Consider the following 27,813-nt stretch of genomic DNA (forward strand, 5'->3'; position numbering starts at 1 on the left):
TGGGGGCTTGCAGGGGAGAACAAGGATGGTGGGAAGACAGCAGAGCAGCTGGGAAAAAGGGAAACCAGTACCCTCCAAGGCAATGAACTGAGACGAGGAGGTGCTGAGGCTGCTGGAGAAACCCAATGATGCAGCTCAGGGTTGGGGAAAGGGGTCCAGGAAATAGGGATCAGCTATGAGGAGCCCAGGCTGGACTGGCGTCTGCCGGGATGAGATTTGGGATTTGCTGAGCCTGTTGTAGGGGGAGAAGGATGGGAAAGCTGCTGTGGTGCTGGCTGAAGAGCTGGGGTAGGAGAGATGTGATGTGGAAAGGCACATGCTTGCAGGGACGTGACCTCTGGGGCCACTGTGAAACTGAGCTCCCTCGGTCCTGGCATTCCCTGTCGGTCAGCACGGATCAGTGAAGCCCTGTGGCAAAACACCCTCCCCACCACCCACATGGGGCTCCAGGGAGAGGGACAATCCAGCCCGGCTGGGGTCCCGGTCAGTTCCAGGGCAGTGGGTCAGTAGGGTCCCATTTTTTAGGGGAACTCTGTGAAGTTCAGACACAGGGAGGAAACCAGACCTCAGAGGTAAAAAACTGAAATCTGCCTGTGGGACCTGAGAGTGGGTTGTCATGGAAGCTGGAAGGTGAAAAATGTCCAAAATTTGGGAGTGAGGAGGGTCTTTGGTTCCTGTGGGTACCCACAAAATGTGGCAGAGCAGAGCTGCTGCTCCTGAACGAAGCTTTTACAGTTTCCAACTCTGTTCCCTTTTCGTTTAGCTCCAAGTTTCAAGGATGGGAATGGGATGTGAAGTGCTGACCCAGCTCTGCCACAGTTGATGAAAAGGCATCAAGACCTGCAAGTTGCAAAACACTCAGAAAAAGCCAACTCCCCCGAGGACAAAAGCAAGGTGCCATCAGGGAGAGCTGGTAACCAGGGTGGTGGTTGCTGGAGCCACAGGCCAGCTCTCCATCGCCTCAAGCCTTGTCAGCAGCCACTTCCCTCCCCTTCCCACTCTGGGACATGGAGCAAGAGGCACAAAGGGACACAGAGTTTCCTAACAAGGTTTCTACTCTCTGCCCAGAGGATGCTTTTGTTCTTTAGTTGGGTAAGTGCAAATGAAGCCAGAAAGAGGTAGGGAGTGGGACACTGGAGGGAATGGTGCATGCAAATAGGCCAGCTGGGGAAAAATTTGTCATGTACAGGTCAAATGAGGTTGTAAATCACTGCTTTCAGTTGGTGCTCTGCAAATGATCCTCCTCTGTGCTCACCTTCCCTCTTGACTAGTAAAGAAGCATTTTTTCAGACACAGCATAACCTCAGCCTGGAAACACAGCAGTTTCAGAGGAGATACTCACCTCAGGAGCCCTTCCTCCCCTCTTTCTATGAACATCTACCTGGAGCCTCCAAGCAAGAGCCTGTCTGCTTGGGAAAAGCAGTGCAATGTAGGATTGAGGTGTGTTTTCCACTGCTGGGAAACCCCAGCCCACGTGGTGCTTCTCCCTGCAATACGAGCTGGTCCTACCCCAAAGCACAGGGAGGAGGTTCCCCTGGGCCAGGCCCTGCAGGACGTGCATGTTCCCTGGCAAGCACGTAGGTCCCCGTGGTCCCTGCCATCGGTCACCCCCTCATCTGTCTCTCTGTCTTTAAATACTTGCCAGGGAGGGGATGGAGCCAAGTGGGAATTTGGTTTATTTTAGTGCTCAGAAATAGGGGAAGGGAAGCAGCTGTGCTTGTGGTGTCCCCTGTGCATGCCCAGCCAGCCCTTCCCGTCCCTCACCCCCAGCGCCTGCATCCGGCAGAGGTGCTGCTGCCCCAGCCCAGGCTGTGCCTCCCTCCCAGCACCACCAGCCCAGGGCCCCCACTGCCCTCCCAGCCCAGAGAGCCCGGGTTTTGGTTTTGTGTTGAGCAAGCCACGGATGTGCCGTCCTGGTGGATCAGGCACCTGCAACATCACCCACTTTGGCCTCAATTTGCATGGGGTTGTGGAGGAAACCCAGCACCGTGTTGCTCTGGGTGCTTTCCTGGCCCCTCTGCTCAATAGGCAGCTTCAGCCCACGCTCTCCTTCCAGAAATAAAGCCCCCCAAAAAGCTTTACACCTCTGTCAGGAAGTTTTGCCATTTCTCAGTTCCTTTAGTGAGATTTGCTTTCTCTTTTCCCAGGGGGGCTCAGCTGCAGCTGCCAGGAAGCACTGGGGGTACCAGCAGGTGCCTGCCCTGGCAAGCCCCTGGCCCCACACCACGTTTCCATCGTGTGATCAAGAATTAATTTTGATTCTCTGTGTCTCAGCTGCCAGCAGCTGTTGGACTTTCCCCACTCCATCAGCCCCGCTCGGATGGCAAGAGCAGCTCCTCAGCTGCTAACCACACCACCACACTTGGTGTCATCTCCTTCTGGCTGGCAGTGGCCCCTGCTCCGGGAGCACAGCATGGAGCTGAGATGCTGCTGAAGGCTGCACCTTGAACACTGGCCAGCTGGGCTAGCAGAAGGTGGGTCCCTTCTTGAAGCTGTTTCGCCTCCCATTCCCAAGCACTAGGGGTAGGAAAGGGTGTTTTATGTCACACAGGGACTATGCTCCCAAGACAAGGCTGGGAGATGCTGTGCCTTCCCACTGTGCCCTGCCTGGGCATGGAAGCAGTAGTTTCATTTCCCGTTCCTAGCCAAAGTTAAAATTCAAATTAAGCCCATGAAATGAGCAAACCAATACAAACTTTTTCAATAGTGGAATTCCCATTTCAATTTATTTTCTTTATCTAAGTAAGATGAAGTTTTGATTTTAAGGTTTTGAGCACTAAAGAGGGAAATCTCTCTCCAGCTGTGCTGCAGGTGGTCCCAGCCACGTGTCCATCAGTGGTTTTGGGAGCCATGGGACTGCACCACCACCTATCCCTGCTGTATTCCAAGGCTCTTTCAGGCAGGACTGGCTGGAGATCAAAGCAGTTGCTTTCCTACACTAGGTCACACAGCCCCTGCCAAGTGTCACTGTGTGCCATGGTTCCTGCTGCCAAGAGGAGAGCTGCCCACTGCTCCTCGGTGCCGGGACACGCCGCTGGGTAACCCTAACGAGCACGTGCTTCAGGGACCTGGCCCACGGGTCTCTGCAGTTTGATCCCAGGGGCTGTGACCACGGTGGCAGCCCCGCATGGCATCTCCTGGATTTTAACTGACGTCAAGAGAAGGGTGTGGGAGCAGGAATCAAGAGTCTGTGCAGGGGGATGTCCGGGATCTGCATCTGAGACCTGACACACGGCCCCTCCCCATGGGACAGCGTGGCAGCCCAGCCCAGCAGAGCTGTGACAGGAGCAGGATTGCAGGTGCAAACTCCACCAATGCTCCCTGCTGCCTCAGCCCGGGGGTGAAGCCCTGTTGAAACTCTCCCCCAAAATCCCTTATCTTGGAAACAGTTTATGGAGCGATGAAAGGGCAATTACCAGCTCAGCTGGAGGCAGAGTCCCTCCTCTTTGGTTTTGCTTGAATTACTCCAACCCCTTTGTAAAAGAGCTTTCCCTCAGTGTGAGCTGCAAAAGGAAATAAAATTAGGATTTTAAAAAAGTTTTACACCTGGTTTGCTGGATTCCCTCCTGCAAGTATTTAACGGTTCAGCTAAAGTCAGAGGAAGCTCTCAGAAGCAACCTTGCAATTTACAGCTTTACCTTTACTAAATAAGAAATGGGCAGGAAATGAAACAGGAAATTGTGTCTGGAAGGAACAAAAGTTGCATTGTCAGAACATGCTTACGAAAGATTTACTTTATTTTATCCAGTAAGGAGCCAAGATCAATAGTCAGAAAAGGAAGGAGTTTGTGCAAATTAAATCACGTGAAAAAAACCACCACAACAAGCAACCAAAAACCAACAACTGGGAAAATAAGAAGCCTTTGTAAAGAGCAGACAGGGATGAATGGGAGAAGAGGTTTAGCATCTGCAGCAAACAAATGCTGGGAAGTGCTGAAAGATGAAGGCCCAGGATGTAACCCAGGATCCAGTGTCTCTTCAGAAGTCAAATATGGCTCCATGGCTGCTTGTGCTCAAATCTCTGGGAGATACTCTACAGTACCTGCTCATGCTGCTGCCCATGTGACCTGTTGTGCTTCAGGTGCTCACAAGCTTGTGTGCCTGTACATCAACACTGCAGGCACAAGAGTCCTCCCCCACCCAGGGGACACAGGTACATGCACCATCAGATGACACAGTGGCTCAGATTCAGCCCCGTGGGAGGGCTGACCCTTCACAGGAACAGCACCAGCTCAGCCTATGGTATGTTGGGTTTCGGGGTAATTATAGGCTCTAGCTGGGAGATTGGGCAATCTGTGATTTATTTTTTTTTACCATTATACTGCTTATCTTATCAGTGGTGAGAAGCAACCTTAGCAAGTGCTCTAGTATGTCAGGGGTGATGAAGTGAAACCTCTGCCTGGCTGATGGCACCAGGCTCTCTAGGTGGATGGTGGTACCTGGTGGGAACTGACTTGAAGGGGCTTTTACTCCAGGATCCTGCCTGGTCACTGTTAATAGTTCCCCTGGAATGACCCATCTGCTGTGACAGCCCTTTAGCTGTGTTTGGTGGAAGCTGTATGTGATTAATCCCCAGCTGGTAACGGGACCGTAGTAGTGTGTGGGAGCTGTGCCAGTCGAGAGCAGCAGCGTGGGCTGAGCAAGTGTAGTTTCACAGCCCTTCCCCTCCTCTCAGGGAAAAGCTCTTGATGAGGAGGCTGGAGGAATTACTGTCCTGGAAGCACAGCAGAGGCTGATGATGGAGATGGTCCCAGCTGTATGCTGTGGCATGGCACTGTGCAAAGCACCCCAGCCAGTGCTCTGGCTGGAAATACTGATCAATGGGTTAATAAACACTTCCCAGCTATTCTAGCAGACAGTTCTGCAGTTGTTTACGTTTCTGAGGCTTCACAAGTGGATTTCTCTACTGCTCTGGTCCTGGCCATTCCCAAGACAAAGGTTTGTGGCCAAGGCTGTGTGGGTGAGATGGGAAGTGCTGTGGGTGAGGTGGCCATGGATGGTTACCAGGACACAGGGTGTGCAGGTGTGTGCCTGCCCCAGCATCTCCCTGTGCCCACACGCCACTCGCACTCAAAGGGAAGGTGCCACAACTTGCACGGCATCCACAGAGGAGACAAGCAGGACTTGTGACCCTCCCGAGGACAGTCAGACACTCGTGCAGCCACGGATCCACCCTGCCACGTCTGAGCACCTCGGCAGCTTCTCAGCATTTCAGGACTGGCCTTACCCCCAGAACCGGTTGGGCTGCTCCTGTGTCATCCCTGCTCACGGGGTGACAGGACCTGAGAGGGAGCAGCTGGGCTCACCAAGGGGCTGCCAGCGGGCTCTGTGGCAGGCGCTCACACCGGGGACAGAAAGCAAAGCCACTTGCTGTCACACCACCCTCCTGGCCAAGCTGTAAGGCATGGGGCAGCAGGTGCTGCTTCATACCCTGGTTTGCTGTTCCCTGTGCTGTTATCCCACCCATTTTCCAAAGAAACATAGCAGGAATCTGCCTGGGATCCTCCTGTGACCACCCTTTCCTCAGGCACTGTAGGATATGCCCTGTTTCTGTCACAGGGCAGCCCGTGGTTTGCTGGCCAGGAAGGTTAAAACCCAGTCTGTGTGAAGATGGGGTGCCAGCCTGGAGCTCCTCCCTTTCCCCCCTCTGCAACACGCAGGCCTGTCTGCTGCCTGTGGCACACAGAGCCAAGTGTTAATGAAAGCACAAAATTACAGGGTGAAAAACGACAAAAAGACACAAAGACTCTCTAAAGGCTCCCACTGCCAGCTGGGGACATTTATAGCAGCTGGCTGGCTCCAGTCACGCCACCCTGCAGCACCAAGCCGAGCCCTGCAGACCCCTCCTCCTGTTTGGGGACAAACCCCTGTCTGGGAGCCCTCCTGGGGCTGTAAGGGCTGGTTCGCGGGGCTGTGGCAGAAGTTCCTCTGTGGGAAAACTCATCTGTGTCCTGGGAGAGATCTGTGGCCCCGATCCCGTGCCTCCCTGTGGGAAAGCTGTCCCTCCTTGTTCAGTCCTGACACGTGCGCGTTTCTAAGCTTGTGACTGACCCACCTGTGCCTTTCAGGGCTGTGCAATGCCCTGGGGGCTGGGGCAGGGCTGGGAACAGCTCCCGAGCTGTTTCCTTGCACGAGCAAGCTGCAAGGATGGTTTTCTTGGCGACCACAGCTCAGGACAAAGCCCAGCTGGCAAGGCTGTGCTTCAGGCGGGCAGGCTGGAGCCTGGCTAGCTACAAAACCCCTGGTGTTTGTAACTGGTGTCTAATCCTACCCGTCTGCCCGCATGGTTCCATACCAGGGAGGGCAACTCCCTGCTCTCCTGCATCAGGGCCGGGCACCCACGGCTGCGCGGCCCGTACTCCCGGGAGGATCCCGCAGCAGCGATCCCGCAGCGCCAGGGACACCGGGGAGGTCTGCGCAGGCAGCTGAGGGCTGGGTGGGAGATGCAGGGCACGGCTGCAAGGACAGCCCCTCCTGCAGCGCAGCCCCGCGCACAGACCCCGGGCCGGGCCCGGCCCCACAGCATGGCGGGCGGCACCTGCCGCAAGGCCCGCTGGGAAATGGAGTTTCCCGCCCCCTCCGCGGCCGGTCGTTCCCTCCGGGGGCCTCAGCCGGCACCAATCAGCGCTCGGCTGTCTGGGGCTGCCGGAGGATAAGCCTGCTCAAAAAGGGGAACTTTAAAACAGGTGCGCTGCCGCAGCGGTGTCCCTGAGAGCGGCCCTCGCGCCGGGGTGACGCCGCTCCCCGCGTCCCGGGGCCCGCTGGCAGCCGTCACTTGGCGCTGCGGCTGTTTTCGTTATACGGCGCTTTGCGCGGGTGCCCCAGAGGGGGCCTTGAAGGGGCGGGGAAACAGAAGGTGGCCCTCTCGATTCGCCGCCGCGCTGGAGCGGAGCAGCCAATCCACGCCGGCAGCCGGGGCCGGGGGGGGCGTGACCAGGCGCGGGACCGCAGCCCATTGGTGGCGGCGGAGCGAGGGGGCGTGGCCGAGCTGCGGGGAGGGTGACGCGTATCCTTCCAGCTCAGCGCGTGAAGGGATAAGAGCGGGGGGGTGGGGCCCGGCCCGCCGGCACTAACGGCCGCGCTCGCGCCGCCGCCTCAGAGCCTGCCCCTCCCGCCGCCCCCTCCTGCCCCGCGGCGGCCGCTCCGTCCCTGCCCCGCGGCCCCCGCCGCCTCTCCCGCCTCTCTCGCCCACCCTCTGCCGGGGAGGATGCGCCGCCGCTTCCCGGCCGCCGCAGGTAGACGGGGGAGACGATGAGGGAGCCGCCCCGCCGGCTCCTGGCCCTGGGCTCCTGCCTCTTCCTCTGTGCCCTGCTCTGGTGAGTCCCGGCCGCGCCGCCGGCCCTCGCGGCGGGTCGAGAAGCCCTTCCCAGGGCTCCCGGGGGCAACAGCGGCGGTGGAGCCTGCGGACTCGGCCCTGCCGCTGCTCCCCTCCCCGGCCACGGTTGCCGCCCCGGCTGGAGAGCGTTTCTCTGTCCCCGGGAGCGCCCTGGTGGGGATGCTGAGGTCTGATGGCCGGGAACGTGGGGAGCGGGAGGTGGAAGGGGAGATGGGGCTGCTGGCGAAAGGAAGGTGTTTCCCTTCGGGTAAATAAGGACGTCTTACTGTGCTACCATGCTGTGTGGCTGTAGGGAAAGGCAGGTAACAGCTCCTGGGAGGGTAATTCCCGCTTCTGTGAGCAACAGTCACTTGCTGTGTTCATGACAACAAGCTGTGAACCCCGCAGATGTGGGGTTAGCCCCTTAAATATAAGGGTCTCAAAGTTAGGAGGTACATTTCCGTATATTTTGTTGCTACTACGTGCTTATAACTCAAAGGCTTGCTTGTTTTTCCAGTTTCAGGCTGAGCCATGGTTGTGTTCTCTGAAAGATCATGTTGTCTTGTTCTTGAAACTGATTTTCTGAACTAGCTGGAGTTGTATTAAAATAAAGCTAGTTAGCCCTTTCATTTTTGCCTTGGTTTTGTCTTGGAGAGTATTTTTCATAGTGATTACATTTGCTATACCTTGTTCCAGCATCTCTGTTTACTTTGTTTTCAAACTTCCATGAAACGTGACATCTATTAGAACTCAAATATTAGGAAAATATATTTTTGTATGGTACGTTCTAAGCTTTAACTTTGGTTTAATTTGAACTCTGTGACTCACTGTTTGATAAGTGCTAGGCAGTTTGAACAGCAAATGGCAAATACTGAAACCCTAAGAGCAGCAGTTGTTAGAGATAATAGTGTATCTGGTGTGCTATTTTAATATTTCCTGTAAATTGTTTAAATAGTCTGTGTACAAAAAAAAAAAGGGTTTTGAAGTTCTGGGTTCTGTCACAGGTAAATGAAGGGGAAGCCCAGACATCTCTCTGTGCAGAGTAAGTTGCAGGTCTGGTGCTGACATTTGCATTACTCGGTTCTGACAATTCTGGAGTGAATTTGGTTCTTGTCATCACATTTTTCTTTTTAGGAGACAATACACTGGGTCTAAAAAGTGCTTGAAAACTCGGTTGCTGTGTTTACACTTAGCAAAATTTTAAAAGACACAGTGTTCAGCAATGTAGGTCAGCTGTGCTGTGAAAGTGACGTAACTGCCTTCAGACAGCCTTTCTTGTTGGACAATTAATTTTTTCTCATGGGAGATTCTACTTATTAGAATTCTTACTAGGAAGAGAATTTTTGTTTCTTGCTGTGTCTTGAAGGCTGATAACCTGCTTCAGCCTTGAGTTAATTTGGTAATGTACTGGTAAAAGGAAAATTGACTTCATCCTGGCTCAAACCAGGACAGGTAAACAAGGTGTTAACAGTTGAATGATATGTGGATGGTCAGAGTTATTTTTTGTTGTTGGGTTCTTAGCTTGCTGTTTAACAGAACTGTTTAAGAAAAAGTTCTGATGCCTATTTCATATTGATAAAGATATATCATGTTCAACTAACTTGTTGAAATAATACACTTCTGGTAAAGCTCGGACAGCTTCTGCATTCATCTTGGGTATGGTTAGGAGAAAAAGGGAGCCAAGTGTTTTTTTCTTTTTAAGAGACTTTTCTTTCAAGCAGTGTTTTACCATCTCGGTTTGCACTAGAGTATCCCAAGACTTTTTCTGTTGTGAAAAAACTGTGTTCATTTTGTGAACTCTGTCTGCTTATGATTAGACAGCCAATAGATCAATTTAGATGTTGGGAGGAGTACAGCTCTAGTTCTTCAGTCTCAGTTGTCCAAACATAAATTCACATCAGAGATTTTAAAATCCTCTATTTGCAGGGTGGCATTGCAGCTTGCTTTGATTTCAGTAGCCATGTCATATGTAATGGGAAAATTGTTATTTCCTACCTTGTCACTGGACTATGTAACGTGATAAGTTGTCATGTGTTTAACTTTATCTTAAAAAGAAAATCAGCAACTTTGCTCATGTAAGCAGTTAAGAAACTTTAATAGTAAGTGGAAGGATTTGTGTTCTGTTGGCATATGTGATAAAAGTTGGCTTTTTAAATTGAATTGTCTTGAAATGTAATCTTGAAAAGATTTAATGCTAGTAGGGTCGAATCTCTTTTCTTACAGATGAAAGTAGTGGTCAACAGATGATCAAATTAAAAACAAAACACCAGGGGAATAAAACCACAAGACAAAGCAGAATTGCTGAAAGAACATTCAGGGCTACTTGGACTCTGCATATTTTTTTACTTATTTTAAATATATTTTTTTTTTTTTAATCCTGGTCTCTGTTTTATTTCTGGAGACATGGTTGCTTTTTTCTTTGAAACTAAGCTTAATATAGGGTTGTTTTTTTAATCTCCCATCATGCCTAAAGGAGTTGGTCTAATGGAAAAATATCAACTGGTAAAAATCAAGTGGGGAGGGGGAAAAGTTAGATGTGACAGTTTTCTAGTTAGAAACTCTTTAAAAAGATCTAATCCTTTAAGTTAAAAATATGACTCTGTATTAGGAAATGTACAAAAAAACGGGAGACTTGAGGTACTTGTTAGCTGTTGTGTTTTAATAAAAGCAATGTTGTGCTCTTAGGGAGTGCAGGGTCAGAGAGTTATGGGTATTTGAGGTTTTCTGAAGTGAACTATGCATGGAACAAACACAGCTCTCAGACCTGAGCCAGCAACATTGTTCTGAGTAGTTCAAAAGAGTGGGATGGCTGCATGGTTTGAGAGAAATGCTTTTGATGGAGGTAAGGCTTAGGAATGTAGTGCTCTAAAAATAACATGCATCTGGGCAGACTGGAGCTTAGACTGTATGTGACAAATGACACCTGTAGTCCTGGTTTTACTGAGAGTTTTTTAATGCTTCAGTTAATTCCTCTGTGTGAATGATCATTATAGAAAAATGCTTCTAAAACTTGTAGTGCTTCCTAGTTTGATTACAGAGCTGAGTAAGTGGAGTAGATGTAGAAGCTTCTAGGAATACAAGAGTTACCTGAATTGAGACACTGGCAGTTTGAAGAGTAGCCTGTGTAAATTGTTCTGACATAAGCGTTTGCCTGCCATAGATGTACTTTCAAAGTATTAGCTATGAGTTTAATAAAGGTATCATGCATGCACTAATTTGTCTTTCTATGATTCATCCTATCTTAGAATGGGCTTTGCACATTCTCATCTACTTAGCTTTTATCAACTCTTTTATCATCTGTGGACTTCCAACCATGAGTAAAACGAAGATGAGGATTAAATGCAATTACAGATCAGGATTCTCTAGCTGTAGTTAAATTGAGTATGCTGCATCAGTAAACTAAGGCTCACATCAAAGTTGCTGAGTAGGGGGATGTCCTGTTTTTGATAGAAAACCCCTGGTCTGGTAGTTCTGACTGAAATCTGTAATGAGAGCATACCCTGAAAATTGCTAAGGTTGGGTTGAGTCAGTGGCATAGCCAGGAATAAATGTATTCCTACTTATTAGTCTGAAGATATATGTGAATTTTCATGAGAGAAAATATTTCTAATTTTGGTTTGTATTACAGTTTTCTACATTTTTGAAGGTGTGCTTGTTGAAACCTGCTGTAATGCAAGAGTAGCTCTGAAAAAAAAAAAAGGCACTATATTGGCAGTGTGATAACATCATTAGTGCTTATTTTGCTGCTCCTGTCCTGCACAGGCAAAAGCAGTGCTAGCCAGGTTGGAGATCACAGAAGGAGAGGTTTTGCTAATTGAACATTTATTTGCCCTGTTAATGACTTCTGGCTTTAACCTTTTGCTTGTATCTGTTAATAACAGAAAAGTGTTGGGTGATAGAGTTGAGGAATGAGAGGCTTTTTATTTTGTACCAGAGTAACATGCCTCTTTTCACAGACTCCTCTCTTCAGCAGAGTATAATGTTTACAGGATTCTGCCCTCATGACCTGTGTAGAAGTGCTAGTGTAACTTGTACTGGGGCTCAGAATTTTACCTGGTGATTTTCCTCTTAAATCTCTTCAGAAGCCTGATAGTAAAATGAGTTGTGTGTGTGCGTGTGCATTTTATGACAGGAAGAAAATAGCTGATTTGGGCATTGTTCGTATAAGAAAAATCTTTGTTTCAGGCATCAGATTTTAGAATGAAGAATAATTTCCTAGATGTGGAGTGTCTTGCTTGTAAGTGTCTTTGCTCCGTAGTTGGGACAAAAGCTGCTTTGGAACTCGTGGGCTCTTAAAAAACATATTTGATTGCCATCCAGAGGGACCTGGCCAATCTAGAGAAGTGAGCCCCGGTGAACCTCATGAGGTTCAACAAGGCCAGGTGCAGAGTCCTGCACCTGGGCCGAGGTAACACAAAATATGAATACAGGCTGGCAAGGTCCCACTTGAGAGCAGCCCTGTGGAAAAAGACCTGGGGGTACTAGTGGATCTGAAGCTGGACATGAGCCACCAATGTGCAGTTGCAGCCCAGAAGGCCAACTCCATCCTGGGCTGTATTAAAAGAAGTGTGGCCAGCAGATCGAGAGAGGTGATTCTGCCCCTCTACTCTGCCCTGGTGAGACCTCACCTAGAATACTGCATCCAGCTCTGGTGCCCCCAGCACAAGAAAGATGTGGACCTGTTGGAGTGTGTCCAGAAGAGGACCACAAAAATGATCCGAGCGCTGGAGCACCTCTCTTATGAGGGCAGGCTGAGGGAGTTGGGGTTGTTGAGTCTGAAAAAGAGAAGGCTCCCGGGGAACCTCATAGTCGCCTTCCAGTACCTGAAGGGGGCCTACAGGAAAGCTGGGGAGGGACTTTTTACAAAAGCTTGCGGTGAGAGGACAAGGGGTGATGGTTGTAAACTGAAAGAAGAGAGATTTATGTTAGAGATCAGGTGTAAATTCTTCAGTGTAAGGGTGGTGAGACACTGGAACAGGCTGCCCAGGGATGTTGTGGGGGCTCCATCCCTGGTGGTGTTCGAGGGCGGGTTGGATGGGGCTCTGAGCTTCCTGTTCTAGTGGAAAGTGTCCCTGCCCATGTAGGGGAGCTGGAACTCAATGATCTTTAAGGTCCTTTCCAACTCCAAACATTCTCTGATTTCTGTGATATATGCCTAGCTTGTAGCCTGCTCAGGTTGAAGGTGCTGTGTAGAAGGAGGGGCTCTGGTGTCTTAGATAAAACAAATGCTTGGCTTGATCAATTATTGAGTATCTGCCTTCTAAAATATTTGAAAATCAGTGAAGTGCTTTCATGCAGTATCTTGTAAAATATCTGTCCTAAATACTTTGAGTTGGTTTGTTATGCAAGTGATGTACTAAAGTGGTATGTAACCTCTCACGGGGTGGCTCAGACTCTGTCTGTTGCAATGAGATGTGTCTTACTTCAGCATTTAATTTCAACTTCCTCTGACATGTCTAACTTCTTAGTTCTTTTTCACTTTAATGTTTTTATCACTGTGTTTTACACAATACCTTTGGGCTTTTTTGCTTGTCTTTAGTTTTCATTGCTGATCTAGCTTTTGGTAACTGCTTCTTTGAAGGGAAGGATGCACAATGTCTTTTAAAGTTAACATTTGGAGGTGCTAACAGCGCTCTGCCTGAGGAAGGTGTTATTTCTTGAGTGTGAAAACTTTTGGCTGAGAACAGGGTAACATAGAACTGCAAGTCTAAAAGCTTTCTTGTAATTCTTGGTGAAAATATTGACCTAGTATAACAGACAGGCAGATCCCAGAGTTAGTGCAAAGAAGTTCTGTTTGAGTGAGTGAAAATATTAGTATAAATTACTGAAACTGAATTGAAATATCAGTAAAAGGTTCTAACAGGTCAAAATTAGCTTAGGTGCCCAAAGGAGCCTTCTTGGCTCGGATAAATGTCAGAATGGCAAGCCAAATATTGTTGAAGTCCTGTGAAGAGGAGTTAAGTTATAGCAGCTTTACAATGATCTAGGGCAAAATTCACATTTCTAAATTTATGCTGAAATTCTACTTCTTGGCACTAGGTTAAGCCATGTTGTCTTTAAAGTGAGTTTTAAGCATGGGAAGCTGGTACAGAGCAGCTGATGATGGTTCTGAGCCCACTGTTGCAGTAGTGTTCCCGAATGGACAAGCTAATGAATTTAAGCAATGAGGGAAATGTCCAAGGATGTGTAAGTTAGATATTGCTGCAGAAATTAAGGGTCTTAAAGTTTAATCAAAGTTCATGGCTATTCCACTGTTTTCATGTAGTCTTTGTGGTCAGTATCGAGTTTTACTCTATATCTCCAGAATGTGTCTTTTTTCACAAAACTCTTGTGTTGAAGAGAATAACTAGTTTGACAATGCAGGAAGATTATTTTAAGTTACAGTATTCAGTGCAGCATTACAGAAGTCTTAGCAAGAATCACAATGAACTGCCTGTTCCAGATGGACACTTTTGAGACCCAGAGTTTGTGAATTCTGTCCTTTTCTAAGTGCCTGAAATAGGGTATTGACAGGATTAAGAGGTATGTGTTTCAGTATTACGTTGCAGCATACATCTCAAAGGCTGTTGTCCGTTCTGGGTGCTACATCAAACCAATATACCATTATAGTGCTGTTGAGGTGGCTGTTATCTCAGCAGCTATCTCTAGGAAAGGGTAAGAGTAATACTGGTAACCCTGTAAGAAAGGAATGAAGAGGTTTTCTACTCAGTCCTTGGCCTTGATTTCTGTCATTTAACTTAGGACAGCAGTGGATGGTTACATATTAATGGTATTTTCTCCCACTTATCATCTTGGTTTTTTGTATCTCAGCATACCACAGCTCAAAGCTAACTTTCTTTTCCCCCTGTCCCCCCGTCAGAAGTTACTGGTGTGTGTCCACAATCTCAAGATCAGATCAGAGGGTGCAGAGAAATGTATAGTTGAAGGTGGGATGCAGGACTACCCCTTCAGGCAGAAGATCAGTTAAATCTGATAAAGTATAAAATGCAGCTGTAACCTTGTTCTGCAGTCTTGGCACGCTAATGCATTTTATATGCTGAAAGCTGTATCTTAAACTGGCAGTTGGAATCTCATTGTCTGAAGCTGTGAAATTCAGTATTGTCAGAAGTATCTTTGTGTTGGACTTCTGTGAATATGTGAAGTAACTGTGTTCTTTTTTGTACCATTCCAGTTAGGAGACAGTTTGGAGAGCACATTCTTTGCAAAGAGTGGACAAGATATAAAAAACCTAAAATAACTGCAAAATAAACAGAGTTGGTAGAGGCTTAACAAAAAAGCTCCAATTTCAGTTGTTTTTGGGTTTGTTTGTTTTTTTCTTTTGTAGCACATGAATAAAGGTAGTGGATAGTGGTAGGAGACAAGGTGGTATCAGTGCCTTGCTGCCTTGCCTGCATCCTTGCTTAGTCTCCCTAGACCTGTAGATCTAGTCTTCAGCCTTTTTCTCTTAAAAATACAACTTTTAAAATTACTGTAGTAATGCATGCTGCTATTCTGTGGTAATGAATGGTGTGGGGTTTTGTTTTGGTGTATCTGGTTTTTTTAACCAGCATTAAGGAAGATTAACAGTTCATCATTGTGTTTATCAACAGTTATTTCCACTGCACGTGTAGAAATGAGTGTTGTGTCTGGGAAAGTTGTGCTCTAAAGCCTTGTGAATGAATAGCTTTCCTCTGGCTAGTTGAAATCATGTTGCTGTCCTAAAAACTTGGTCTTAATTTTCAGAGACATCTGCTTCATTCTGTAGGCCTTTTTAGGTGCAGGTCCCTCTTGCTGAACTGTTTTGAGAGAAAGCTAGATTCCACTGAGTTGTGGAGGAGAGTGTTAAGGTACCCCCTTTTACTTTTTCTTCTGCATTACTGGGGCTGGAAGGCAGATCACGGCTAACTCCTGAGTCTGGTTCTAGATCTGCTGAGCTCCTTGTTCTTTCTTCTCTTTAACAGTCTGGGGATAGCTGTCACACACCTGCAGGATTTGTTCAAAAGATATTTTCTGACCTTCCTTGCAAAACTTCTAACTTTTTAACAGATTATTCCAAAGTAATTTATTCTGTAATCAAGAAGGTAAGCTTTAGAACCAGCCGAGGCACCTCTCTCCCTTTCATAGACTTTGCTGACTCGCTTTTCCCTGCCAGGTCCAAAACTCACCCTCCTTCTCTTGCTCATGCCTATTCTGAATTGATCCTATGGATATATTCAGTAGAGAAGTGTCACACGGCAGGGATGGTGACATCTGTGTTCTCTCTCTTAGCTGTTTCACATTAGCACATCTGCACCTGTTGGTAATACAACCCTCAGAGAGGTGCAGAAAATGTCAGTGATCGTTGTGGAGAGACACCATTCCTTCTGTATTCAAAGGGGTCTTGGTAATCTGTATACTTGCAATAGCTTCCTTTTATTTTCCCTTTGCTTAAAATTAATCTCTTACAGGGATCAACTGAAAACTGTTTTGAACTCTCTCAGTCTACACTGTCCAGAAATAGGTCTCATTTGAGGAGAATTTAAGAAAATTCTTGAATCATTCAGAGGACACGTGCTTGAACTGAGGCTTGTGTGAATGTCAGTATTTTAATATGAAAACTATGAAAGTAAAGCTTAGGCTGTTTTCTCTGGGAAGAACAAATTGTGGACAAACTGCTCTTTGGATTTTTCTAATTGAGGTATTTTTGTCAGTGGTTAGTTTTATGATTAATTTTTTTACCAGTTGTTTAATTTCTACTTGATTTTTTTGCTTGTCGAAACAGTTACCATTAGCTGCATTATCTGTAATAGTCTTCTGCAGCCTCTTTCACAATTACTTGAAGTTCAATCCAAATTTGAGTTTCAGTGCATTCATCTTGAAAAGCCTGACAGCCGTCAGTGGACCATGGCTAATTCATATAGCAAATGTGCTGTTCAGATGGGCTGAACAGACTTTCTGATGCAGTACAGAGCTACAGCATGTGCCTGCCCTGTGAAGAGTAAAGATTCCCTCCCCTCTTTCTGTGTCTAGGCTTGCAGCTTTTGCTTTAGGGTGTGTGCATATCAAGCTGAAAAAAACATGGTGGATTAGAGACTAGCTTTTAAACTACATTAATGATGACACTAAAAGACTTGTACCTAAGTTTCTTCCTTATGAAATTTAATAGCAGCTATTTTGATTCATACTTGGTAAAAATGGAAGTGATGAAAACCTCAGTATCCATGTAATTCACAAACTGCTGGTTGTATGTTGGGAACAATCTCTTGAAGTATTTCTACACTGTTTTGTCATTTGAATATATACCTTGTAGCTGAGACAGTATTTCTCATTACTAATCTCCAGTACTACTTGGGCATTAGATCTGCTTGCTTCCAAGTCAGCATTGAAGTACTGTGCCTTTGTCAAAAAAAAAGGAAAGATGTATTAATATATACAGATGCAGAAGATGCTGCTGTGATTTCTCTGCACATACTGTTCAAGCTTACTAAACTGAAGGAGAATTCTGTTCTCGGTAAATGAACACGTTGGGTTTCCTGTTCGTAGTGTTTCTGCATATAGAGGAATGCCTAACAGAGGTGCTATGGTATCTGGCACATTTTATAATATATCTGTGGGTGGCTAAAGAAGTCAGTTCAATGAACATGCAGAATGCTGGAAGAAGGATGAGAGTAGCAGTAGTCCTTATAAGGTGAGTAATTTGACTTCTTACAGAATGGCTGGTCTCACATGGCCTTGCATTCTGTGGATTTGTGTTCTTACTACTCTGTCAGAGCTTAATGACAGAAGTTGAATGATATATCCTGCCTGCTGCATTCTCTTGTTGCAGCAGGACTTAGGTTTTCCTGTGGGTGCATTCATGCACACATACACAAAAGGAATTCTCTGTCCCTTCCCTTGCTTAGAGGGCTCTTGGTAGACTTGAGGCATCATGTTTGAGTTGGGGAGTAGGCTGAGAAGAATTTCTGAAAATAAGCAAATAAGATACTGGACAGAGATTGTCAGAACAGCTTAAATCTGTGAGCTGCCAAACTGCATTCCTCTGAAAGCTACATTCACACTCTTAATAACGCATGATTTGTTGCATTAAAAATATCAATATATTCAGGCAAGATATCTATGCCTTTTGTGCTAAGTGCTTTTTGTGAGTGCAAGTGCTACAGTAATTATTAATGCTGTTGTGAAAATATACTTTGTGTTTTAAAATGCTGATTCACAGCCATTTATCTCGTTTTCTACATTAAGAGATTTAATGTTGCTTTGTACATCTCACTGAAGATCCTCCCATCTGTGTAAGCAAAATAGGAAGTTACGTATTTGTATGCATGTATAGTAAAGGGGTGAAATGAGCTACAGTATGTTCTATATATCTTTTGATCTCTCTTGTATTTTTATGAAGAGCCATGGAGTAGCTGGAAGGAGAGACTAGAGGTATTGGAATTAAGAGCATGAGGAAAGTTTCTCCATAAAATGATTGAAACCACTTTTCAGAAAAATGAATGACTCCAAGTATTTGTATAACTGATTTTTCCAAATGAGAGCTAGAAAGTAAGGCTGTAGAAGTCTGATAACATATCCATCTTTTAAATGTATGTCTTATGCTTAGGATGAGACAGAGGTTTGATGGAAAATGTAATACAAACAAGTAACTCTGGTGGGATGGAAACTTAAGATGTGTGAGGATGCATGCACTTCATTTTCAGCTTAACTGAGGTGTGAGACATTGCCTGCTACAATATGTGGTTATAAGTGTTTTCATACCCTTATATTCAATGCTTTAGTTTCCATTTAGTTCAGAGGAAAGCTGTTACTTTAAAGGTAAGAGGAATTACTGTGGTACAGTGGGGCTGAGACAGACCTGGGACACCTTATTTGCTCATCTCCAGAATAGTGTGTTGGATCCCACAAGTTCTTTGTTTGCTGCTCTTCTGGTGGCAAGAGACCTGGATTGAGGGTGGCTAGTACACTCCTACTCCTGAGGGTAGAAGAGGAGCAGTAGGTTTATAGCTCTACAGCATAAGCCCTATTTTGTGATTCCCCACAGCCTGGAGAAGTAGCACTCCTTGTGTGTGTCTATGTATGTGTGTGTGCATATATATGTATGAAACTGCTTTTGAAATTTAGTCCTTGGATGTGTTGTGTTGTGGCATGGGTTCCTCCTCAGTGGAGGAGTCTATGCTGCAAAAACTTTCCAATAAAGGTGATGTTCAAGTTTTTAAGACGGGTGGTAGTTAAAATTCTAAACATGAGACTGATCCAAGTTGGGTCAATCCTGACCTATTAATATTCTTATTATTTTGACTGTTAAGACTGTATTTTAGTTTTCAAAACTTATGTCAGAAGGTTGTATCCAGATTTCTCGTATTTTTGAAGATCTGCTATAGACCTGTCTCCTCTTAGGAGGGGGCCCTTTTTTTCAGGGTGCAGAGTGATGTTTATGTGAATTCACAGGTGCTGTCATGTAAATGGTATTTCCTGGAAAGTGTTTGACTTTGAAGTGGCAAGTGACTCTGATAGTTGAAAACTCTCCTAAAAGTTTAATGTGCATAGCATTTTGCCAGACTTGAAGTTTGCGTGAAGGCCTTTGCTGGCCTTTGGCTAATGGCTTGTTGTGCAGATGCTATCTAGGATGTGAAGGGACCATGCACTATAAGCAACAAAAGATGTTGTCCTGATGTGTTTGTATAGATGTTGTCTGCTTTTCTATGGAAATAAATCTGTTTTGACTGAGAAGAAAAACTAGAGCTGAATGTACAGAACAAATCTCTATGGAGGTTGTAGCTACAGCCAGCACCTGGCTTGCCATTTGTCGCTACATTTTCTTTGAGTTTTGCATGGACCTTTTGTTTAATATACTTATTTTCTGTAATTCTCTTAAATGTGATTGATGATGTTGACAATACAGAGTTTTCTCAGGTGTGTACTGTACAGGGAAATAAGGAGCTTTATTTTTTTTAATCTGTGGCTTTAGTTTTTGCTTAGTAATAATCATTGCTAAAGATATCGATGACTATATGGCAAAGTTGTTTAAGATTTTTTTCTAACTTGCAGTAACTTATCTAATTTGTGTCAGCTTCTACTTTGTGAAATGGTAGCACCCCAATACTGTTTTGCTCATACTTTTTGTCTTCTGGAAATAAGAAAATTAGTAGTGTGCTTTCTGTTTCTAATTTCTTGAAGTTAAGTCCTCCAGTAATTTTGATAAATGAGTATCTATGAACTCTACATGTGTAATTTTTGTTTTTAGGCACCTCATGGGAACAGCTGAAGAAAGATTGAGGGAGGCAATGCTGAGAGAATTTGAACATATTACTTATTTTAAATCAAGACTTTAACTTTCTTTCTCTTTATTTTTAAATAGGCTTCCTATTTGGCATGTCTTTTGTAAAGACAGTCTTTCATCGACAGTGCAGTATGCTTCAGGTGATGCTTGTGCTCTGACAAATGATGATGAAAATGTCCAGGAAAAGGTATGCTGAATAGTGTTATTTAGCTACTCAGTCTTGAGTTGATATGATGTTAAAAAAATAAAATTGATTAATACACTTTGATTCATAGTTTTCTTGGCCAGAATGTTTCATGTATTCAGTAGTTCTGGGAACCATGATATTATCTTCTCATGGTTTTGTTTTCCTTTACTTTGAGTTTGTTGCCGTCTTGTAACAATACGGATGGACAGTTTGTGTATGTGGGGGAACAAATAGTAAAGCTAGTAATGGTGGCTTACATTTTTTTATTTGGGTGCTAGATGTTAGAAGAAGTGGTCAGCAGGGGTAGTATGTGCTCTGTAGAGACCATGCTAAGAGATGGCCTGGCTACGTCTAGGCCACAGTATGCCAGTTGCATCTGTGTTGTGTTAAAAACCCAGCTCACAAGTGATTGCTATCCTAAACAGAAGATATAAAATTACCTCTTTTTATTGGTCAGTATTTGTTTTTCTCCTGTTTAATAAAAATTAACAAAGCTAAAATACATATGTGAAATGCTAATAAACAACTTTGTCCCTTATTTACATTACTCAGCACTTTAAATTGAGTGTAATCATTGCACCCTGATTAACTCATTACAAGTTTCTTCATGTTGCAATTTCATAGTGAGTTCCCAAGCACTTAAGTCACATTAGAAAGTCATAATAATTTCATTTATTTACACGGGTAAAGAATCACTCCTATGATAAGCATAGCTAGTATTGGTGTTATTTGCCTTCCCATTCGCTCCATCAATCAGTAGTAGTGCTAATCATGCTCCTGATTCCAAGAAAGCCTTTATATGCCACATCTAACCTGGAAAATGTGTGTTGAGCATCCTAGTTGAGTCAAGTGGAGAGCTGCCTGACCAGAAAATATTCTAGGTTTCTTAAGCATTCCAACATCTAGGATAGCTGTATTTTTTTGCCAGCTTGTGTGGCCAAATAGCATTGAGTTCAGTTTTTCCAGTTGCCTGAAAAAAGTCCTGCTTGAGTTTAATGGCTCATGTAATAAAACTGGAAAGATCAAGTAAGCTTTGTGACTGGGAACCACTGGTGTATGTTTTGCTATTTTTTTTGCAACATTCTTCCCTTGATTCTTTTAACATGGCTGCATTGTTAAGCAGACTTCTCAATTTAAAGATGTCAAATGTATTGTACTTTTTGCTCATTAAAGAAAGTGGGTGTATGAGAAACCATAAGCATGTGTCTAATACTACTAACTAGCTGGAGAAGTCCTGCTCAAAAAGGGTGGTCTTGCAGCCCTTGATCAGCGAGATCAGTTGTCTCCTTGAAGCATTGATGCTATTTTATCTTTGGGACTAAGATAAGAGCTAGTAGTATTTGGTGGAAAATGTTGCTTTGCTGTTGTATTCAAGATTTGCCTCCTCAAATTGGTACTTTGTTCTCTTCCAGTCTATGCCTTAAGTCTCAAATCAGTATGACTGTGAAGTCATGGATAGCATAGCAGCCCATTTAGGATCTGAAGACTGACACTTCCAGTCTTTGACCATGGGATTTTAGATAGCTCTTATAGAACAAGATGTGTGTAAATTTCAATCAGATTTCTTGCCGCATTTTGAAGGACTGCTCAAACATAGCTTACGTGTGTTGCAGTCACAACTTAAAAACAATTTGAGGGGTAAGTAAAGTCTTTTTAGTTCTACAGTCCGATGGCTTTGAAACTTTTTTATCCCCTCAAGTGTGTATTCTCCTTTATGATGTGAATACACTGCACATGATAAGTAAATCTTCAGTTGTAAAAGAGAAGGTTGCTTTAAACAGTTACAGCAGACTTGTGAAGTTATTCTAGTTCTGCTGATAATACTGCTATAACTGAAACGTGCCAGTTGTTATCTTTTCATGGTTGTCTGTTGCAAGTCATCTTAGGATCATTTTTTTCCCCCTTCCTATTTTGAGCAGCATGGAGATAGGCAGGACTTGTGAACGTGGGAAGTCATAGCAGAATTAATAATTTTCCTTAGCACACAGAACATTATAAAACAATGCTAAAATGGTCTTTCCTGTGAAGATTTAACTGAATTGTTTTAATTTGCTGTCATCTTTGTATAGAGGAGATTTTAAGCATATGTGGGCAGTGGCTCTGGAGATTTCTGTAGCTTAACTTGTTCTTTTGGTGGTTATAAAGGTATTTTTCAGTCTGCACCAAAGGTAACTCCTCACACTAGAGTAGAAGGACTGTGTTACTGCATATTTACTGTTGTTTTACCTTTAATATGCTAGGGCGAAGAGGCTGGTCCGAGGCTGGAGTCTGAGCATGCAGACTCAAGTACACGGAGTTACTCTACAGAAGAGCTACTTGATGACTTTACAAAATCTGACCAGGCAAGACTTTGTCATTTGTTCACTGTCTCCATACACTCCCCAAATGCTTCTTGGATTTCGGAGTCTTTCATTTTGTTTATCTAAACTCATAGTAGCCATCTATCCCCTTTCACTTGCATGTAGGATTCCTGTCAGACTCACATTTCCAATGAAGGAAAAAAATGTGTGAGCTAACAGATCTTAATTTCCCATGTACATAAGTAATAATAGAGTAATTTAATATTTGTAGGTACTGACTAAAGACATCTCTCAAAGATGAATTAAAATTGGATGTTACAGGTGTGGATGTCTCCTTATAAATAAAACAAAAACCCTTCTCACTGAGGTCTTTTATATAGATCAAACTTGGTGATCGTAGCAGTCCATTTTGGCTTTGATCCTTCGTGGCCTCAGTTTCATTTCCTTTGTTAAAATGGAAAAAGGGTTGTGTTTCACTTTTATGTGCCAGTAATACTATTAAGTCAGTGCTTGGTGTTACATGTTACAAAGCCTGCTGTTAAAGATGATTTCTTTGATGTATATATTTTTTTAAGATTACAAGATGAATGTATGAAGGACATACATCTGAACATGTATTTCATGTTTTAGATACGGAATTCTATAGTAAAACATTCCAGACCCCTCTCTTTGTGTTCAGTTAGATGACTTGGAGTAATCCAGTGATTGACCAAAGGATCTTGTTTAATGGTATTGTTTTCTATTGGTGCAAGAGTTCATCTGACCTGTTTCAGTGCTTATGCACTCTTCAGATTTAGAAAGCCTTACTTTGATTATTCTGTGCAAAGGCTCATGAAAACTGAAGACATAAAAAAGTAAGATTCAAGACTACCAGACTCTCTGAAGTGATGAGCAATTTGTCTCTTTTTTTTTCAGTTACAACATGGAATAGACTCCTAAATAATTTTGGTCCTTCATTGCAGTGACGAAATTGAAAGCCTTCCCTAAAATTAAGCTTAGGATGAAAATAGTAAATGTAAATTTTATTGTAATGGAGCATTCAAATACAGCCATTTATTTCAGTTGCTGGAATGTTCAAGCTTGTTTTCTCATGGCTGTTGAGGAAGCTGTTGCACATGCCTTCTCCAATTAATACTTTGATGCTATTATTGCAAACTATGAAAGTGTGTTGCAGCTATCCCAAAGCAGCACTGAATGCTGCCTAGGTTTATGAAGAAAGAAAATGTGTATCTTAAGTGTCTTGCTGTCTGGTTTTCAGGCTCATTGATGACAGAAATTGGAACTACTGAACTGTTAGAACTCCATACTAGATATGATTCTGTAATACTTTTCCTATTCAAGTTGTGAAAAATGTATGTTCATCTAGAATGTTTTCACAGACTACAGAAATGAGTGAAGCAAGCCAGCCTGAAGTTGAGACTCCACCTTCAGTAGATTTAAATGAAGCTTCATCTAGCATAGTTGCAAGCACTGAAAATACTTCCAGTTCACCTACCTCAGAGATTCCTCCAGCCTTGCAGCCTGAGTAAGCTCTTTTGTTTTTGTTGTTTTGGTCTTGAGTGAATAGCACTCTGATGTTATTAAAAGGGTTACCTCTTCAGGCTTGATAGGGGTAATACTAGGTGGTCAGTCACAATTCTGCTGTATTTTGTTCATGGTGTCAGTGTGTGGGCAGCCTCTGTGATGGTGTCTGCTCACGACACAGTGCTAACAGAATGTCATCGTTACTCAGTGCATCAATTAAGAGTCGTGTGCTTGCATGAGGTGTTGCACTATTACTGGTTTCTAAGCTGCTGCTTTGACAGAAAAAGTCCAAGGTCTTAAGTGCTAGGTAACCTGTACTATAAAAGCCCTCAGGACTTTGCCATTAGTATATATGCCCTTCACAAATGTGCTTTCACATCTGTGATAACAGAAATAAAGGCTGCTTTAGTGATGGCCTCTGCTTTCAGTTAAGGAAGAACTTTGCAGAATTTTATTCCAGGCCTCACAATAGAGTAGTCTTTAACTTTTGATATAAAGAGACTTTTGGTGAAATAGCAAATTTTAGTATAAATGCAAGCAAGATAGTTTGTGATCCTGGTGTTCAGTGTATTGCAGAGCTACCTCTGCTGCAAGCAGTCTGCAAGAGTTGATGTGCTTAATTTTGTTTCCCTTCTTTTGTGCTATCAAATTTGAAATGTGGTTTGGAAATTAATGTGTATATACTAACATTTTCAGAAAATTCTTTGCTTTTTATTGTCTATCAAGTGTAGTGATTCAGTCATTGAAGTCCTATGTGCAGAGCTAAATCATTTGCATCTCAGAGGTGTGTTTTGGGGCATACAGAGAAACTACTCCCTGTTTGTAGCTGATTAATTCTTGTGTTTGTTAGACTTTGCTGCATAGTGAAAAGTCTTGAATACCTGTGAGTGTTGCTTTATACTGTGGGAACTTGATAAAATGAAAGGTACTAAAATGGGCTCCCTGTGCTTGTTATAGTTATGTTGGCTGTAGCAGTCAGAACAAAAAAGATCCCCTTTTAAGTTGCTGACACATTGTTTGTGTTTTTGCAGCTCTATATCATGATATTGGATTAACCTAGTTTGCTGCTTATGTTGAAAAAAGCTTGTGTTGAAAATCAGGAGGCAGAGTAAAGACTTTCCTGTAGATCTGATTTATAACCACCTTGATCAGGATGAAAGTCATCCCTGTACCAGAGAAGGAAAGAGAAATCACAGAAGTTATTTTTTTTCATCTTCTCCCCACTCGTTGCATCATTCCTAAAGAGCATGTAGGGAGGCTGTCTTTTTCTTTTTTTGCCTTAGGGTTTGCCTGATGCAGTATGTTCAGTCTTATTGGGGGAGAAGTAAAGCAGTGGGCAGATTAGCTAGTTTGGGCTGCTTATGCAGCTTGGACAATGGTCTACCAGTTTACCTAATTTTTATTACACCAGTTAAAAAGATGTAGTGGAAAGGAATTCTGGCTGACTCTGCTATATGTTATGCATCCCTTCTCTGCTTTTAGCCAAGTTCTGTTCTGACTGCTGCCCATTTACTTGGAAGCATTAGGACCTTTTAGTGATGAAAAACAGTCTTGTATTTGATTCCTTTGAAAGGGAAAAGAAAATTGCTGGCAGTCAGGCAACTACTAAGCTGTTCTTAGTTTGTAGTGATGATGGGGAAAATTACCCATTGCAGGGTTTGGTAAGATGTAAGAGAAGAGTTCTGAGAGATGAGAAACTAGCTCTGAGTTCCTTTGCTGGGACAAACAGGCTGGAAAAGGAAATTCTGTTCTTGGATGGGTACAGGTGAGAATGCAGTTCCACAATTATAGCATTATTTATGTGAGACTGTTGCTTTTTTAAAATTTTCAAATATCTTTGTGGTTGATTAGCAGGGTTAGTTGTGTTTTCAGAAGGGTAAAAAGCATGTTATTTCTTTTTCTTCAGTGCAATAGAAAACTCCCATGCTGATATCCCTGTAGTCAGCCCTAGTGAAGCTGAGCAGTCAGAACCAGACTGTGATATTGGTGGAACACTTGAGACTGACCCTCAGAGTGAGCCTTCTTCTTTTGTCAGTCCACAAGACAGGTGAGTATTGAAGGAGGTTGAGAGTCTGAATAATTTAAAAGTAATTGTTATGTTCTGTTCTGGCCTTGCAACTTTTGCATGTGCTTGCTTATTATTTACATATTTTCTACATGTTTAATATTGAAGATGGCTGAAAATGCGATCCTTTTATAGGTCCTAATACTGTTTAAAACTTTCAGCCTTTCAGGTCAACATATTGAGAACATATCATCTTCACATGGCAAGGGGAAGAAGACAAAATCTGAGTTTGAGTCTAAAGTTCCAGTAGCTGAAAAGGGGGCAGATGGACAAAAATCTGCTTTGAATGCCTCTGACAACTTGAAGAGGGAGGTAAGCAGTACTGATACCCACTCAGTACACATAGGAGCCTAATGCCATCTGTTAGATTATCACCATTCTTAAAGAAGAGTGATATCCATCACTTTTTTATTGCTGCTGTGTAAATGCATAGCCCCTCACGTTCTGATTCTGTCGTCTCAACAAGGGTATAACAAAGTGGGGGGAAAAAAGGGCAGCGGGGTTGATCCATTGGCACAACAGTTTCTGACCTAGGTTTCTTCAGGTACAAGACTTGAGGAAATAAAATAAATCTGTTTGAAGCTGAATCTGGAATAAATATTCCTTGTGTAATGGATAGTGAGGCTGGGACTTCCTGCTTGATGCTGAGGTTTTTTTTAAATGGGTTTAAAACAAAAGGAAGGGGAGGTTGCACAATCCAGGTAATAGAAGAGGAGTCTGAGGGTTGAATCTTAACTGAGTCAGGAAGTTCCTGAGTAGCAAGCACATGGCTAGAGGCAAAGTTGCTACTTGGAGGAAATGAAAGTTTGGTGTTTTTATTCTTGGACACTGTTCAAGTGAGATACCTAGCTAGACAGATCTTTTATACTTAACTATATGACTGCTTTTATATTATTTCTGTGAGGCACTTCCTAAAGGTTACTTGTTTTAAATAGGCAAAGAATGACCAACGCTGTGACAATACCATTTTTTGCTATTTTAGGATCTCACTTAGACTGTCACTAATAACTTGGATAACTCTTTTAAAGCCAGGAAGTTTTTCCCAAGATAACTGAACAGAGTACATTCTGCCTTAAAATTACCTGCAGTAAAGAAATCCTGTTAAGATCTTACCAGAAACAAATTGCTGTAAACAGTTTAAAAAAAAAAGGTGCCAAAACTTTATTTGTTTCACCTAATGCCTTAAAGACTGCAATTTAAATAATTAAGGCCTTGGCCTGATGTCATAATTAAGCAAGAGCATGATTTGGCATTGCTCACTCAGTTTTTTGATTTACTGCTTTCATCATAGTACAAAGGAGGATCTTTTATCCTGAACTTTCTTGAGAGAGGAATTCTGTCATGTCCATCATTCACATTTGAAGATTTCTGCTACAGGGAAACCTGAAGAAGCAGCAGATGTTTTATGAGACAGAATACTTAAGTTTTACTTAAAATGTATTAGCTTAGCAAGGAAAATTATTAGCATTTCTGTGAAAGAATCTGTAATCCTGCGAGGAAATCATCACATGTTTTTTCTGGCTTGTGAGCTTAACTTGGCTCAGATGTGAGTTCAAATGATGTATCTGCTATTGACTTGATGAAAGCATGCTTTTTTTCCTCCTGTAAGCATTCAGGTTTTTTGTTTTCATTGTTGGCATGGAAAAATACTCACCAAAAATACTGACAAACAGTGGCTTTCTTTTGTAGAAAGACTATAAGAAAACAGGAGAAATTGACCCTACATCGGTGATAACTCCGAAGGACCCTGGAGACATTCCAACATTTGATGAATGGAAGAAGAAAGTCATGGAAGTGGAGAAAGAAAAAAGTAAGTTCAGGATTCATTGGCTTAGACTAAATACAGACCACTTTCAACTTGGTCTCAGGTCTGAATAGTGAAACTCTCTGAATTTGGAATGCAGCCTGGATCTTCATTTTTCTACTAGAACTACTTAATCGATAGCATTTATTTTGTAAAAGCAGTGGGCTATAGTTCTCTGAAAGTTAAGGCCTTTTGTTTGTGTACTTTGTTATAATAGCAATATTTTCTTGTTCCTAGGTCAGTCAATGCACCTTTCTGCTGTTGGTGGGCAGCATTCCACAAAAAAAGTCCAGAAAAATAGGAATAACTATGCTTCTGTAGAGTGTGGTGCCAAAATTCTGGCAGCAAATCCAGAGGCAAAGGTAAGCATTTACTAATTAT

General features: G+C 43.5%; 1 protein-coding gene across 4 annotated transcripts in view; it reads left to right on the top strand.

The window, feature by feature from the left end:
• Positions 1 to 7,069: 7,069 nt before the first annotated feature.
• SUCO (SUN domain containing ossification factor) overlaps positions 7,070 to 27,813 on the top strand; it is a 40,157-nt gene continuing 19,413 nt past the window's right edge. For all 4 annotated transcript variants that reach the window (XM_051625381.1, XM_051625382.1, XM_051625383.1 and 1 more), the window contains exons 1-8: positions 7,070 to 7,315; positions 19,631 to 19,739; positions 21,980 to 22,081; positions 23,419 to 23,564; positions 25,470 to 25,610; positions 25,790 to 25,940; positions 27,318 to 27,438; positions 27,670 to 27,794. In XM_051625381.1, the coding sequence (XP_051481341.1) occupies positions 7,251 to 7,315; positions 19,631 to 19,739; positions 21,980 to 22,081; positions 23,419 to 23,564; positions 25,470 to 25,610; positions 25,790 to 25,940; positions 27,318 to 27,438; positions 27,670 to 27,794 (960 nt within the window). In that variant the 5' untranslated portion in view covers positions 7,070 to 7,250. The remainder of the gene's footprint in view (positions 7,316 to 19,630; positions 19,740 to 21,979; positions 22,082 to 23,418; positions 23,565 to 25,469; positions 25,611 to 25,789; positions 25,941 to 27,317; positions 27,439 to 27,669; positions 27,795 to 27,813) is intronic.

Source organism: Apus apus, chromosome 7 (genome assembly GCF_020740795.1).
Source record: "Apus apus isolate bApuApu2 chromosome 7, bApuApu2.pri.cur, whole genome shotgun sequence".
In the NCBI taxonomy this organism is placed as follows: Eukaryota; Metazoa; Chordata; class Aves; order Apodiformes; family Apodidae; genus Apus; species Apus apus.